At 37.7% G+C, this 17,570-nt stretch overlaps 1 protein-coding gene across 1 annotated transcript; it reads left to right on the plus strand.

Annotated features, from left to right (window-relative positions):
* The first annotated feature begins 5,601 nt into the window (after positions 1-5,601).
* SMNDC1 (survival motor neuron domain containing 1) lies at positions 5,602-17,042 on the plus strand. Its single transcript, XM_082425400.1, has 6 exons — positions 5,602-5,786; positions 6,980-7,099; positions 11,902-12,044; positions 12,659-12,820; positions 14,704-14,857; positions 15,677-17,042. Exons 2-6 carry the CDS (start codon positions 6,980-6,982, stop codon positions 15,812-15,814), a joined length of 717 nt encoding a protein of 238 aa, XP_082281526.1. The 5' UTR covers positions 5,602-5,786; the 3' UTR covers positions 15,815-17,042.
* Positions 17,043-17,570: the final 528 nt, after the last annotated feature.

Raw genomic sequence — 17,570 nt, forward strand, 5'->3', positions numbered from 1 at the left:
TGATTATTCGGGATTGGGTAGGTATAAAGCCCTGGCTCCCTTGACTTCAGGTGGGGAGCATCTCTGAAGGGCCATCCCAGCTCCAGAGCTCCTACAGGACTGGCTGAGGCCTTTGTTGCAACTGTGTTGCAGCTCCTTCTTTCTCCCTCTGCCCCATCCTGCTCCTGTTACCTCTCACAGGTGACGTTCCCAAGGGTATACTCCAATAAACCTCTTGCACAGAAATCCGAGTCCTTTTCCCAGGAACCCCAACCCATTACACCTACCAGGACCACAAAGAGCCCTTCGTGGTCACTAATTACAGAGAATGAAGGTGTCCCTATAGAAGCATGTATATATTAAATGTACTGGGTCTTGAACAAGATGAGCCACACTTCCTACTTATGTTTCAGCTTATGTTCTAAAACTGACAACAGAGAGATGTTGTAAACAGAACACGGTGATCTAAAGGAATTTGGATATAAAGTTATTTTATTAAAAAATTATAGCAAGTACAAGTAAAAATGTGTATATTAAAACCAACAACAGGAGTTGAGTATAGATGAATAGCAGGCCTTCATCACTTGGATACTATAAACCATAGTTTTTTTTGGATGTTTTTGTTTTTCCCTGTCTTTTCCCCAACAAATCTGTTCGGCAATGTTCCTTCACTAAGGCTCCATCACTGGGGTGGGGATGGGGGGAGGGAAAGCGGACATCAAAAGATACCTGTGGGGCTTCCCTGGTGGGGCAGTGGTTGAGAATCTGCCTGCCAATGCAGGGGACACGGGTTCGAGCCCTGGTCTGGGAAGATCCCACATGCCACGGAGCAGCTAGGCCCGTGAGCCACAACTACTGAGCCTGCGCGTCTGGAGCCTGTGCTCCGCAGCAAGAGAGGCCGCGATAGTGAGAGGCCCGCGCACCGCGATGAAGAGTGGCCCCCGCTCGCCGCCAACTAGAGAAAGCCCTCGCGCAGAAACGAAGACCCAACACAGCTAAAAATAAAATAAATTTAAAAAAAAAAGATACCTGTGTCCCTACTGCCACCTAATGGTTCTTTGAGCATTAAGGTCTCCATTGCGTAGTTCTTTTTTTCCCAACTGCTGACACTATACCAATAAGTTGGCTAAATGTGACCATATCAAACTATGGACCACTAGTCTTACTGTGGCAAAACTCTGGGGCTCATTCTGGCTTCTGGAAAAAGTCATGTTAACTGTCTCCTTTTTCTTCTTTACATTTGGGAATGTATATCCCCCTACTCCCCATGGTTGTTTGGTATAATATGTATCCTTTTAAAAAAAGATTGTTTTATTATCTACCCACTGTGCAATAAAAGTGATGTGGAATGTACCAGGCTTTCCCTGCTTTTTCTGTGATAAGCTTTTTCTAAGATAAATAAACAGGCAACATGAATATGGGGGGTGGGAAACACAGATAAGGAGGGTACTTTCAGGGGCTATGATGCAGATGAATCCAATTAACTCTGGGTGTAAAAGACCATCTTAAGACTACTGATGGAGGCTGTCATACGAGAAAGCCAAACAGAACCAAAAAATGAAAAATGCTCCTGTCACCACATCAGAGGGCAAGGCCCACTGGACTCTCTCTTGCATGTGGGGACAAAGTAATTTTTTCTCATGCTTTCCTTCCTGGCCTTCAAAGAGCTCCTGTGACTACTTCAACTTCCACTGCCCACATCTTGACCCATCTGGCTTTCTGTGGCTTTTTGTTTCTGACAATCACATAAGCTTTTATAATCTCCTATATTACTTTTGAGCTTGTTAAACTACTGCTAGCTCCTAGATTTCTCCTCAACTATCTGCTGCCTTTCCTCACCATTCCCCGCCAACATGCACAACACCGGCCATAACTATTCTAACTAGTCTATGAACACTTTTCTCCATCTTTTTCTTTTGAAAATTCTGAGACATAATTTTTCAACAAAAAGTTGAAAGATTAGTACAATGAGCAAACACATGCATCCTCCACAATGACTGTTAAATATTTTGCCACGTTTTAATTCTTTCTCTCTCCATATATGTATGTGTGTGTACATACACACAACGAATTTAGCAAAATTTTATATAATTTTTTGGCAGAACAATTCTACCATTAGTGGTGCTAAGTGTGATCACTAGGCTAAGTTGGTGACTGCTGAATTTCTTCATTGTAAGGTATATTTTCCTCTGTATAATTATTAATATATGGAGTGATACTCTGACACTGTGCGAACATCCTCCTTTTCACTACCTCCTTTTACAAGATGGGTTTTAGCTTCTCTTGATGACCTTTGCCTGAATTATTGGGGACTGCACAAGGTGATTTTTCCAATTCCATAATTCCATCTATGTTTACTGGCTGGCATTCATCTATAAAGAAAAAAAATCCCTTCCCCAACCCTTGATTTTGAGTATCACTCTGGACTTACGGATTTTTAAAATGTATTTAATGATTTGACAATCTATCACAGTCATTACTCTTTTTAGTGCCGTGATTGACTCATATTTAGCCAGTGGAGTCCCCTCAAGCTGGGTTATGTGAACTTTTGACTTGATCCTATTAGTTTTGGGGCACTTCCTTGTTTTCTGGCAAGATGTTCCAGGCTCACCTTTGTACTATTGTACTTTCCGGGCCTAAGACCCAAAAGCAACCATTTCCCCAAGAAATACTGTTTCTTTTGTGGAGAATGGTATTTAAATATCAAGATAGGGGCACCCTCCACTGGGGTAACATTACTTCTAAGATATATGTGTATATATATATATTTTTTTCCAAAATTCAAATTTAACATCAGAGGGCTTTCCCCCCAAAAAACTTCTTTTTTAATATATTTTTCTTTCCTCTTATTAGAGTTTTAACTAACAAAATTTATTAATTATTCACTTTATCTAGAGTAGATAAACATAAAAGTTTTAAAATTACATTACTAATAGTACTATTAGAAATAAATCTGTGATGTTTGAGATTTTTTGTTTTTGTTCTTTCTGCCCTCAGAATATATCCCACTAAGAATGTAGGAGTACTATTAAACACCACTTTCAAATAGATCTAAAGAACTTTGATGACTCTGACATTTCTGATCCTTGTAGAGCCTAGATTATCATCCTTTTCAAACTAATCCTTTTTTCTTTTTTTAGTGGTACACGTGAAACATAGAATAGCTGAAAATTGTGCATCCTAAGACTAGAAAGGCAATGCAGATTTCAGTGAACAAATCAGGATTGCTATGACTGGTGAACACCTGCATCGGTCAGCATTCATTTAAGGTTGTTTTTCCATCAAACTTAAATGGATGATATAACCTAAGAGTCATCTCAGGATATATTTGCAAGGTATTGTACCCAAAAACACTCAATAGGAAGAAAAAGCCAGTAGCTTGCCCTGCAACAAATCTCCATGCAAACATTCAAAACACCTATTATGACTAAAAAGGGCAAAAGGCATAGATAGTTATTTTGACTATGTACACATCTCTAATTCATTACCTTAGGCATTTGTACAGATAGCAAAAAAGTTAGGCAAATCTGGGGCTACTTTTAGTCAAGAAGGAATACAATAAAAGCTAAGCTAAAGAATGCAATCTCCCATTTAACCAACATGTACTAGTTTATTCTATACTTTTATGCTCTGCAGTGAGTTGGCACATTTCCAAAGGCAGTGGCTATACTTTAATTATCTTTAGTAGTGAAAGAAAATAGCTGCATATATGACAATGTGGAGTCTTTAAATTTTATGTACTTACTGAGTTCAATAAAATAAATACCAGCTTTAAAGAACTAGAGGTCTTAGATACTGTTCTTTTTGAAGATAAACACGATTAAATTTGAGTGAGAATATTTTAAGATTTTGACACTTCAAAGGAAGTGGTAAGTCAGAACGCCTATTTGAAGGAACACTCTTAGTCAAAGCTTGTACTTGCTCCAGCTTTGTCTTTAAAAGCACATAGAATCACAGTGAAAAATAAATGAATACATGTAAAGTGTTTATAATGGTGTCTGGTACACACAACTGTTATCTCTTTGTGAGAACTAATAACATTCACTATAACTTTTCTTTCCAAATATAATCTATGTTGCACACAGGGAGAGATTAAAAGCAATCCTGAAAACAAAAGCTATCAAAAAACTATACTGAAGCTTATAAATATTTTCCTATTTTCTGATCTTGGGGGTTCATTAAGAGTTCTTATTTGAGAAATTTTAAAACAGCTTTAAAGTTTACTTTATATTCATGGAAGATCCTCCTGGCATTAGTTCTTAAAATACACAATTGAAATAAGAGCAGTTGTCAAATACTACATTGTGTTTTTAATAGATTTCTACTATATTAAATAAAAGTACATCCTCTCTGGTTTGTCTTCCCTCTTAATTCTAGCTACACACTGCTGCCCTCTGCAGCATTCTCCATTCTTGCAAGCTGACTGCCACTCTTAATCATCACAAACCCACCTTAGAGGAAGGCTTTCTTAAGGGTCCAGCAACAGACCCCAATCCTCCAGGGAACGTTCTTTCCTGGCATTCACATAGCCTCTTCGTGTCTCAGACCTTTATCTTTTTTTTTTAACTAGTTTTTTTTTTAATTGGAAAAAATTATATACGTATGGGGAAAAAAAAGGATAAAAAGGATTATTAGTGAAAACATGTGGCTTCCACTCCAAATGTCTACATATATTCGTGCATCCGTCCATAAATGGTATATATTATTACAAACATACACACTTAACACGCATTTCTTTTTAAACATAAGTGGACGTATTCACACCACTACTTATCATTCAAGATTGTAACTTGGAGATTGTCCCCTTTCAGGCGGTATTAACCTATATAACTTAATTAAAACCAGTAAGTGCTAACAAAATAGGTTTTTCTTTTCTTTTTCACGGTACGCATGGCCTTTATTGTTTGCTACGGGAAGTGGAAGAGGCGGGGATGCGATAGCTCCGGCTCCTGGGGCGACTCCACAGATTGGGTCACTGCCCTCGAAAAGTCCAATTAGGTTTTAAATAAACCAATCTACTCTCGAATAGGTTCTGCCACAATCTAAATAGCTTTTTGTTGCCACTAAGACTTTTATTATTCTGTGAAGCGGTGGTTCTCAAACTTGACCAGACATTGGTATCACCTAGAAGGCTTGTTGAAACAGGTTGCTGAGGCCATCCTCAGAGTTTCTGACTCAAAGGTGTGAGGTGGGTGTTGAGAAATCGTATTTATAGTAAATTATTTTTGCAATAAATTATAAATTACTGTAAAAAAAAAATACCACGCAAGGCTGACGGTACCGGGACCACACTCAGAGAACCAACCGGTAGTATGAATGCTGTATTAAACCCCGTTCCTCCCACCACCCAGCATCCTGGGAACCTCAAGAAGTGCCCAACAGCATCCAGCCCTGAAGTAACTAACCAACGGACCCCAACTCCGAGCCGGAACTAAAATAAAACGAACCTACATCCGGCGCCTGGCGCATACCAGCACGTCGTTTCCTTCCTACGAAACCCCGCCCACTTTACTTCCCTAACGTGATTAAGGGCCGGAGGCCTAGAGGGAGCTGGGAATCACGTGAGTCGAGCGACGTCTTGAGAGGATTTTTAACCTCTCGCGAGACTTCACCCGCCTCCTCTATTCCTCCTTCCAGTGCCCGGCTTTAGTCCTCTCCCGCTTGCCGTTGAGTGAGGTATTCTTTTCCACACCGAGTCGCCTAGTTGTCGCGGCGGAGCTTTTGCTTGCTGCTGCCGTTGTCGCAACCACCACTGGGCTCCTTTGCCGCGACCCCGTCCCGCCGCCACGCCCCCAGCCCCACACAAGGTAACAAACGCGATGAGGGAGAGAGTAAGGCCTCGCCGGGCTTTGGCCTCCCCCTAGTTGAAGCGGAGGCCTGAGGCCGAGGAGCGGGCCGCGCTGGAGAGGCCCGGGCGCCGGCCGGAGTGTCAGGAGCGCCGGCCTTCTCTTCCACCCAGAGTTGAGCCCTGAGCGGCCTCGGACGGGGTTGGGCTAGCCGCGGGAACCCAGCGGGTGGAGTTGGCATTTTAAGGACGCTCCGGGCCCTTCCGAGCCTGTTTGCGGGTGGGGCTCCGGCTCCGGGGGCCTCCGCTGGGTTCGTGTTTTCGGTTTCCCTGGAAGCTGTTTGAATTTCGAGGTCTGAAATGGTCGAGCAAGTTGTGGCGGGCTTTGAGGTGTTGGGTGACCGAGGGGGAGCAGCCTGGCTTGCTCTAACCCTTCTGGAGTCCTTCCAGGCTCCAGGCTGTGGTTGGACGGGGATTGTAAAACAGACGGGTCCTCGGAAACCCCGTATGTTCGTTAATAAAGCGAGAAAGAATTCTCTCCTATCTTATTTTCGGGAGAAGAATGAGCCAGATTTGGTGAAAGCCACGTTCCTTAGATTGCCTAAATAGGAGAGTATCTGTGCTGTTTCTTTAATTGCAGAAAATGCATCGTCAGTATTTAAGTGACTGGGTTTTTGCTCTGGATAAGAGTTTCTAAACACATTCATATTAATTGAATAGCTCTTGTGGAGAGAGTTATTTGTATGGTTAATTCAAAATCAGTTGGAATTGGTTTTGGAAGTATTTTTTAGTGCTTAAAAATCAGAAGCCTCAACTCTTTCAACAGTTTAGTGCCTTTTTTTTTTTTTTTTTTTTTTTTTGGTGACAGTGTAACAATCCTGTTAATTGAGCCTAACAGTGCTTTCCCTGTTACAGGACTTTAAAGAAAATTAGAAATTCTTCTTTTTCCTCTTACCTCTTGTTTTCTGTTCCTATATGTTATTTGTCTGACATGTTTATAATCATCAGAATACTTGAAGTTTGTGTTTGGCTCACAGCTTTTCTCTGAAATGAAAGTAAAGGTAGTAGTGATAAATTACGCTGCAGTGAATTATAATAATGAGTTGGGAGCAAAATTAGTTAGGGTTGATTGAGGCAGACAGGGAAAATTATTTTTTATGGTTTGTTTTTTCTTTGGTTCTGTTTTCATGGCCTTACTCTTTTTATTTTCTTCAGATGTCAGAGGATCTAGCAAAGCAACTGGCAAGCTACAAAGCTCAACTCCAGCAAGTTGAAGCTGCGCTGTCTGGAAATGGAGAAAACGAAGATTTGCTAAAATTAAAGAAAGATTTGCAAGTAAGTATGAGGGGACACTTACAGTTACATTGCTTGAAAAGAATATTTCTGTGTTTTACAAATGATCTATTGTTAAGAATCTGTGGGTATCCAGAACACCATTTGGAGGGAGTGTTTCACCCCTTTTCACCCCTTGTGCGTACAAGTGTGTACGCACATAGGCATACATGGCTTCTAGGAGTAGGGTTGCTTCCTCAGTTTGTGTGCATCAAAATGATTGAAGCATTGTTCTTTGTTAACGTCAACCTTGTATGCTCATATAATTTTTAAAGATAGGAGTTAACGTTAGAAGTCATTGTCAAACTTTCTAGAGAAAGAGGTACATACAACTTTACAAGGAATAGCACTTTTGTTTTTAAAGACCTGGAAAAGGAATTAGTTCAAAGGGTAACTAAAATTAAAGGAGGAAAATATAACCTGATTAAGATTCTTTTTAATGCTAAAAGAGTCTTTGAAAATGAAATAGAGCGCGCATGCCAGAGATCCTGTGTGTGTGTAACAGAGCTAGCTCTAGTGCTTTGTGTTGAAAACACATTATAAAAATACCTAAAAAGATGCCTGTTTTCTGCATAAATGTTATATAATGTTTGAACTTAAGGCTAGGTTTTACATGTAGTTTTTGACACTTGTTAGCAACTTAAAATTAAACCGAATCTATGTGAGGAGATCTTAATTTGTTCTTTTTGTTGTGGAAGGGCAGTAAGTATGAAACCTGCTTTTTAAAACTTGCTCTGGGGTTTCGAGACAAACATAAAGCCATAATAGTAAATATCTGTTATTTTTCAGAACAATAGGTTGATTAATAAAAATACCATATATAATACTTGTAAATATGTATGAGTTTTCATCTTGACAAATTTGTGAACTTAAAATTCTGAACCTGATTTTTTGGAAAGTTTTAAAAGATGTTTTGATTAGATGGCCTGTGTTCACTGATTCAAAACAAAACTTGAATCATCTTCATCCTATCTAAGTAATCCTTTCCCTCCCTTTATATCATCCTCTTGCCCATTAAAATTATTAAATTTTAGGGATATTAGAACTGCAAACAAATGAAACTTATGTGAAATGGGGTCCAGATTCAGGATTCTGAAAGCGCTTACCTGGGCATAATTAAGATGAGTTAAATATTTTCAGGTTCAAATTCTGGATTTAGGATAGACTTTCATGAAGTTGCAATAGTATGTTATTTTCCTAAAAACACAGAAACCAGGGCCTCTCTTCAGTACGTGGAAATCAGGCCAGTGGATTTCAAGGAGCCAGTCAATAAGAAAAAGATGTTTTGGGAGCAGTTTCTCCCACTCTCAGGCCAACTTTCTGCTTGCCTCAAGGAGAGAGCCTGGCATGCCCCCATCTCTCTGTCTCTCTCTTTTTTTTTTTTTAAACCCAACTTAAAAGCAGTGCTTTTTTTCTTTGAAGAAAATAAAACGTCATGTGCTAATGTTGTATATATTGCTTCCTGGGCAGTAGGAGGGAGGGGTATATGTGGAACTGGTGGAGGGGGGAGTTGGGAGTGAAGACTGAGAACATTATTATGAGGTGTTTTTAGTACTTACAGAGTAAATTGTCAGAGCCTGGGCAGAATTGTCTTATTAGGACATGATCCATAGTGGAAATACTATTGGGAGACAGACCACTGTGGTAGGCATTGTAGTAACTAGGTAAATGGCTTACTTAGGGTGCAGTTAATAATGACTTGGGGGCCATTTATCTGTAAAATGTCCTGTTTTCTGTAACCATTTTGAAAAGCATTGTACAATAGAACTTTCTGTGGTGATGGAGATGTTCTTTATCTGCTGCGTAATATTATAGCCACTACCCACATGTGGCTGTCAAATATTTGGAATAAGACTAGGATGGCCGAAGAGCTGAATTTTTAATTTTATTTAAGTAGCCATATGTGGCTACCATATCAGATGGCACAGATTTAGAAGCATAAGTTCTAACACTTCAGTTAGAAATAATAGAGAATGTTTTTCCTGACCAGTCTTGACTTTGGATTCTTTTCTCTTATTCTGTCTTGGAAAAAAAAATCATTTTGGTTACTAGAAATAGGTCTGTTTTGAACTGAAAACTACTCAAAGGTGGAAGGCATCATTTAGGATTACATAAAATTCTGGAAAGTTTTTTTGCTGTCTCCTTCCATCTAGTAATTGTTATCTCCATTGACAACAGCTACAGCTTCTATTTTGTCATAGGTTTTTTTTTGTGTGTTTGTTTTTTTAAAAATCCTTTTCCTTCTCTGCATTCTGGGATATACCTGGTGCCATTGATATTTAATCCTGCCTTTTATATTTGCTGAAGAATCTGTTCAGACTGATGACTTGAGTTTGTGACCTCCTTTATTTTCTTGTGTTCCTTTTATGGAATATCCTTACTCTGGTTAAGAATTTGTTTGCCCTTTCATTTATGCAAAATGTTCTTTCTGCATTTTTTTCAGTGACCTTCATTTTGTCAGTAAGGCTTCTATGTTTATTTCTTTATGTACTATCTTTCACATAAAGTTACTCAACAGGCAGCAGATTAATTTACTAAAGTCCTAATTGCCTTTCTTTTTTCACTTAAAAGAAGTGGGTTTAGTAAAATCCAGGCTAGCTAGTTGGCTAGCTCCCCAGGCAGTCTCTGATAATCACAAAATATAGTCAATTTATTAGGCTGTTTGCTGAATACACTGGTTCTAAAGGAGGCAGGGGTCAAGTCACTTGTCTCATATGTTACAGTGGCTCTGCATCCCCGAAACGCCTTCCTTCAGTAAGCAGAGTGCTTGAGTGCACCCCCTTTGACCTGCTGATATGTAGATCACAACATCTGATGCTTCCTGGGATTGCCGATTACTGTAACTGCTGCCCATCTGTCAATGAAGGAGCAGTTTCAGAACTCAGACTTGGGGGAGGAAAAGTAATTAATGGTATGTACCTTTAAGAACTCCCTCATACATAAAATAGTTTCTCTAATACTTTGGTCCATATACACATGTGAAGGAAAAAAAAAAAAAAACCATTTAGAAGGGTCTTCATAGTTGTTGGGAGGGGTGTGTAAAACATGGCAAAGTAAAAAGACAACTAGAGATAAATGCTCCAGATTTTTTAAAGCGTCATTTCAGTGCAGGACTCTGGAAATTATAACATGCACAGCTTTTCAGGACCCTTTTCTTTGGTGAAAATGTATTTCCTTATGAAAATATATTGGGGAGATGTTTTATCCCAAGAGAAGTAGAGTTCTAAATCTTGAGACCTACAAACACAGACTTCATGTTTGTGCTTTAGTTGTTAAATGATCCCTAGTTAAATGGAATTATTTAATGATAGGGATTGTATGGGCTCTTGAGTCAGGCTTATTGGATTACATTCTTGGCCCTAAAAGTGGTTAATTAAAAACAAGACTGGATAATTTACTCTCCTTCTTTGTGTAGTACATGATCTATTTATTTGGAAGTTCTTTGCTTATTTGCAAAAGATTGTCTTATTAAAAAGTATTTGAATGGATATTTGGCACCTAATAAAACTTTCATTAAAGATGTTAATCTACTGAATTTTTAACTTAAATCTGAGTCTTCTAGTTTTTTCATTCATAAAATTTTTTAATTAATAAAACTGATCTTTCTCCAAGGGCTTTAATAATCCTTTTTTTTTTTAAGGCTCAAATAGAAGTTTTTAAGAAATAGCCAGGAAGATTTAAAATCTTTAGGAGAGAAGTAACATTAAACTTTCTTGGCTATTGAACCAGAACTACTATTATAAAACCTCAGTGGGAACCAGAAGAAACTCAGTACAGAGTGTAACTTTGCTAATTTTTCTCCCACAACATACAATGCGATGTTTAAGGTATTTTATTTGCAACAGCAGAGGAACAGGTATGCAAGTTCTTCAGTCAGATAAGGTGATGCATAATAGGAGTCTTCATCAGAGTAAACATATAGCAGATTGGTAGCAGAATCTATCAATTTGTTCTATTTCTTAAGTTTTTTAACCAACCCTACTAAACACCTTTAAAGTCAGTAAGTGTAAGCCTGAGTTAGAAAATATATTTGCCACACAGAAAGGTTTTGCCTACCTGTGTGTGTTACATTTATTTTATTTTTTTCTTTTAAATGAAGCTGTGCTAATGTGCTTAACATTAAGGTATTGGGATATTTTAAATCTGACTTGGTAATTTACCTACCCAGATGGGATAGATTTTATAATAAATGAATAGAGAAACTACTGTATTTTTAATATATCTACAGTACTTTGTAGAAATATGTATGAGCAGGAACATTTTTATTACTAATAAGGCTGCTTCAAGTGTTTGGGGGTTTTTGAGGGGGAACTCAACTGTTGGCAGGCAGTTAATACGACTGCCAAGCAGTGCCCTGTAAAAAGTGCAGTTGCGCGACGTACACGTGACAGTGATGTGAGAGAAAAGTGATCTTGAATCTAAGTCAGTGCCTTACAGTTGACTGTTTCTCATCTTTAGAGAGATCTATTCAGCTAAAATAGGTGCTTAAAAATAATGTACAGTGTAAATTCAAGTCTACCCTATTTCTGTTAGTATTTGAGGTTAATTAAATTGAAAGGCAACTGCCTGGGTTTAAATCCCAGCACCAGTGTATAAAATACTGTATCTCAGTTTCTACATGGGGATAATCACAGTATCTACATCATAGTATTGTTATGAACTGCAAATAAATATGTGTAGAGTACTTAATGAGTGCTATGTGGTATGAGAGCTGTTACCAAAAACTGAAAGAACTTGCTTGTTGAAAGTAGTTGACAATGTGAATTATAAAAATAATGTTAATGGTTTTTGTTTTTTCTTTTTAGGAAGTTATAGAACTAACCAAAGACCTTCTGTCAACTCAACCTTCTGAAACGCTGGCAAGTTCAGACAATTTTGCTTCTACTCAGCCCACTCATTCTTGGAAAGTAGGAGACAAGTGTATGGCAATCTGGAGTGAAGATGGACAGTAAGTGTAGAAAAAAACTGTAAATATAACATGAAATAGTAAAGTACAATGGTAAGGTGATTTTATTCAGCTTGAACTACCCTATTTTAATCTTTCTATAATAGCCAGTATGACTTATAGAACGAATTTGATTCTTGGGTGGTTACCATTAATACAGTTTAATTTTTAGCTTTAGATTAAGTTTTAGGGCAGAAGAATGGCTTGGATCCTAGAGGAAATAAACATGAAAGTAGAGGAAAATGAATGGATATTTAAAAAAAATAGTCTAAATTCATTTTTCCTTCAATTGAAAATTGAGTAATGGTTGGTTATCTTAGACTTTTGTGAAGCACATACACTGAAATTATTCCTATAATAAGTATCTTTTCTCAAAAGAGATTGACTAAAGCACATATAGTAGACATGTAAGAGACTTCCTTGGCAATATTTTGGTTAGGACTTCCTTTTTTAAAAGCAGATGGCTAACTCCAGCCACTATTATCTTTGCCAAAGGGACATTTGATTATAGGAGTTTCATTTTAGACACATTGAATAGTTGAATCACTGCAGTATAAGTCTTGTAGGCTGAGTGCTAAACCTTTACTCACCTGCTTACAGCCATGATATCTTTACAGGTGTTATGAAGCGGAGATTGAGGAGATAGATGAAGAAAACGGCACCGCTGCAATCACTTTTGCTGGCTATGGCAATGCTGAAGTGACTCCACTGTTGAACCTCAAGCCTGTAGAAGAAGGAAGGAAGGCAAAGGAGGACAGTGGCAACAAACCCATGTCAAAGTAAGTGACTTTGACTTTAGCATTTTAAATGTAATCTTCCCCATTTGGGTACTTGAGGTCTGCAGAATCTGTGCAGGCTAGACTAGAGTAAGAAACTTAATAATACTGTTCACCATTATTTTGAAGATTAGCAGTGTATGGTCAACATTGTCTGTATATGTATGCCTAGGTAAAGTGAAGACATTTTGGTTCCCACTTAGGCATTTAATGAATAATTATTAAGAGGATTCTATATATCGATACTTCTCACTAAACCAGGTTCTGGGTTCCATCACAGCAAAGAAGACCAAATTAGGCCTTGTCCTGACTGAGTTTATAGTCTAAAGAACAAACACATAATTAAAGAAGAACTTTAATAATATGTAAAAGTAATGGAGGGAACATAACGGGTACTTTTAGGGAACAAAGAAAAGGTACCTAAACTGCATTTTAGTCATCAGGGCAAATTTCTTTGAGGAAATGATGTGTAAACTGAGATTTGAAAAGAACAGGTGTTAGCCAGTTAATGAACTAGAAGGTATGATCTTGGGCAAGCTGCTTAACTTCTGTTCCCTCATCTGTGAAACAGGGACAATAGTATATCCGTTATGGGGTTGTAAGGATTAAATGACGGCATGAGTAAAACATGTAGCACAGTTCTTGACATGTAGTAAGATCTCACTCAGTAAATGTTTACATTTAAAGAAGAAAACAAGGTGGGAACATAGAGGTAACAAAGAAATTCCTTTGGTAAAAACTTGGGGCTCGAGGGTGGGTGGTTTGACAAGAGAAGAGGTTAGAGGGGCAGAGGTCAGATCATAAAAAGCTTGAAAGCCACGGATGTATTTCAAGTAGAGAGGATCTGATGTGTTCAGATTGGAGCTTTCGAATGATTCCTGGCAGCAGAGAGAAGGCAGCTACTGCTGTCATCCAGGTATAAGATGATCGTGGACCTGAACCCAGGGAGTAGCAGTTAAGGATGGACCCATGTATAGTTTGAGAGGTATTTAAGAGATAGAATGAACAATTTTCAGTTCTGCATATTTGCCACAATTTGCTATCTTTTGGATTTGTCAGTTTTCAAAACTTAAGTTGCTACATAAATATATTTGAATTTGGGAAAATTATATCATCTATTAAAGTAAATTTGGTTTAAGCATCCCAATAAGAAAGATTGTAGAATAACATGACATTTCTATTTTTAGTCTTTGATATTTGTGTAAAAACCACACTTCATAGTAGTGATTATATGATACAGAGGAGTCTAGATCGTATAGCTTTGTTTTTAAAGACCTCTCTCTTCGTCCTTCTTTTGGTGAGAAGTCAGTGTTAACAGACTGAGCAGAAGTTATTGAGAGGGCTTTAGGCTCTGATTGGAAAACCCTAGTTGTTTTTGTTTTAAGAATTGTTAGCTATGATTTCCCTTTGTACTGCTGTGCTCTTCCAATCTACATGAAATAGTTTTATCTGCATTGAATCTCTTCATACAGTTTTTCCAAATGCAGCATATCACACTTGCTAACTGCCCATTTAACAATTGATACAGGTTTAGATAGCTTTTAATGTTGAAACTCATCCTATTCCTAAAACACAACTGGCAAAAGCTATGTAAACAGCAAGTTAAAAGTCATAGTTGAAATGTTTGATTTAAATGGGTAATAGATTACTACACTTGCGTTCAAAAGCTTCCAAGGATACTGTATATTTCAAATAACATTTATTTCTTAGTAGTCCTGAGTGATCGGCATTGATGTTAGCTTTTATTCGTGCGGTGAAGAATGTGTAAGTTCATTAGGTTTTGGGTTTTTTTTTGTGGGGGGGGCAGTGGTTGCACTGCTAAATATCTCTAAGGAAGTCATCTTTTAAATTTTCAGAGTTGACATTTACCTGTTCTGTCCACACAGAAAAGAAATGATTGCCCAGCAGCGTGAATATAAAAAGAAGAAAGCTTTGAAAAAAGCACAGAGAATAAAAGAACTTGAACAAGAAAGAGAGGACCAGAAGGTGAAATGGCAGCAGTTCAACAACAGAGCCTATTCTAAAAACAAAAAAGGCCAGGTTAGTAAATCCTTTCATCATACTTTGTAAATTTGCAAAGTGCAACTGTCATTAAAATAACTTTAAAATGAAAAAGGAGGTTCATAGATTTAACGAAATAGTAACTGGATCTTGAATTCAGAATCCTCTTTAATCTTCATTTTGACTTACTGAAAAATATCTCCATTAGCCACTGTCTCTGCAATGGAAGCACTATGAATGAGTTTATACCAGGAATTACAAAAGATCTAGGTTATTTCCTCTTATTTTTTTTAAATTTTCTTTAAATTTTTTTTTTAATAAATTTATTTTTTTTATTTATTTATTTTTGGCTGTGTTGGGTCTTCATCGCTGCGCACGGACTTTCTCTAGTTGTGGTGAATGGGGGCTACTCTTTGTTGCGGCAGGCAGGCTTTTCATTGCAGTGGCTTCTCTTGTTGCAGAGCATGGGCTCTAGGTGTGCGGGCTTCAGTAGTTGTGGCACGTGGGCTCAGTAGTTGTGGCGCACGGGCTTAGTTGCTCCGCGGCATGTGGGATCCTCCCGGACCAGGGCATGAACCCGTGTCCCCTGCATTGGCAGGCGGATTCCCAGCCACTGCGCCACCAGGGAAATCCCTGATTTCCTTTTATAAACTAAAATTTGAAAAATTATTTGTTATCTTACATACTGCTTAGAGTGTATTGAACCCTACCTGATTTGTTAACATGCCTTATGTTGGGTATCACTAGTGGGTTTTATGAGCACTCAGGTTCCCTTGAGGTACTTTTCCTTATAGGTGTATTTTGGAATTTTAATTTTTTCCAAAACTAATCAAGAATTGTTTGTTTCATTTCTCCTAGGTAAAGAGGAGTATTTTTGCTTCACCTGAGAGTGTAACTGGCAAAGTTGGAGTAGGAACTTGTGGAATTGCTGATAAACCTATGACACAGTATCAAGATACCTCTAAATACAATGTTAGGCATTTGATGCCTCAATAATCAGAAAAACTGTTGGATTTCATCTCTGCAGGGCTTTACATTTACCTTTTTATCCTTATATTTTTCTAAAGGTAAATTATTTGTTAGACGAGTAAGGAAGATACCATTGTCGTCATTGTTTGACTTCAGTAGAATGAAACTTGAAGAAATTGTATTTGATAACTGCTATTCATTTAAACTTTTTTCATTACAACTACCAGTTTCCTCAAAGTTTGTTGGATAAAGCAACTTTCTAGATAGATGCTGGATAAATACAGCACTTAGATGAATTATTGATCTTCCTAGTATCAGGCCCCCACTTAATGAATGGCATATACGTTTTGTAAGGTTCTAACTAACTGGGAATTTTCAGATGCTTTGAACTTGCCACATATTCTAGCAATTCACTGGAACATCAAGGCAAAATACCAACCTGCTAAAGAGAACTTCTCTTCATTTTTTTTTATCTTCAGCTTAAGCCTAGCTGTTGCCCAGTTAACCTAAAAGTAGGTTAATTTGTAAACGGCAGAGTTTTTCTTGAGGTTTTTCTCAACTCCTTTCCTAAGCCTATTAGGCCATCTCTAAAATTGATCCAGCTCTGTATTCTTTTCATTGAATTTTAGTTTTATGTAAGAAACCATGTTTAGGACCAGCTACCTTTTCTAATGTTTTTTTTGTTTTTTGTACGTTTGCTTTCCTCCTGTGTTGATTTTCACTTATGGTAGTGGTACCATCTTTTGGATGTGTAATGTTTATATGAGAAAACAAAAAGCTGATGTATAGCCCTGTATACAATGTAGATACTATTTTTGTAAAAAACCAAGGCTAAATTAATGAACAAGAGTACCGAATGTTTCATCATTAAAAATTTACTGTATTTCTTGTGCATTAATCTGACCATAATTTCCCTGTATATTATGTTCACGTAGCTGAGTTTGTAATTTTTGTTAACTAGATCAAGTTGTCAGCATTTGTTGGTAAGTGAACATCACAATTATCCTGAGTTGAGTTTAAGCCAAATGTATGCGTAGAAAAGGGTCTTCCTATTAATGGAAGATGGTGATTTTTAAGATGTGTATTAATTTCAGTTTTTGTATGTTTAACTTTTATTAAATAAAGTGTTTTTAAAATCTCCAGGGTGTGTTAACAGAAAGGTGAAGTTAGCTGCCAGCATTGATATAGTGATTAAGCATACATCATTTCCACAGGAAAGAATATTGAGTGTGTAATAAATGTTTCGATAAATCCTTATGTACTCCTTATATCGGACATAAGAAATTGGAAAGGACAGACTAGTTTTAAGGGTTGTGCTTGCATAGGGGTGTTTGTAAATTTTTGGTAGAAGGGGAAAATAATTTTTATTTCATTAAGAAAAAAAATTTTTTTTTATTTCATGAATTTTAATTTTTTTGGTAAATTGAAGCTTTTTAAAAAAGTTTTTGGCCACGCAGCACGGCACGTGGGATCTTAGTTCCTAGACCAGGGATCGAACCCGTGCTCCCTGCAGTGGAAGCTCAGAGTCTTAACCACTGGACCGCCAGGGAAGTCTGGCAGGTTGAAACTTTCAGGAGGACAGTGATGAGAGAGAGATTTCCTCGTGTCTCCATCTCCCTCCCAACCCAGGAGATCACTGTTGTTTTGTTTTCTTGTTTCTTTCCCTGTAATTTATGGCCAAAGGGTAGAGCACATAGGACAGAATGAAAGGTGAGGTAGTTTTTCAATACAAGGCACAAATTACAGTAGAAAAGGAGCTACTTAGCCTGAAAAACTTCTAAAT

This window comes from Balaenoptera physalus (genome assembly GCF_965194825.1).
Source record: "Balaenoptera physalus genome assembly, chromosome: 14".
Lineage (NCBI taxonomy): Eukaryota > Metazoa > Chordata > Mammalia > Artiodactyla > Balaenopteridae > Balaenoptera > Balaenoptera physalus.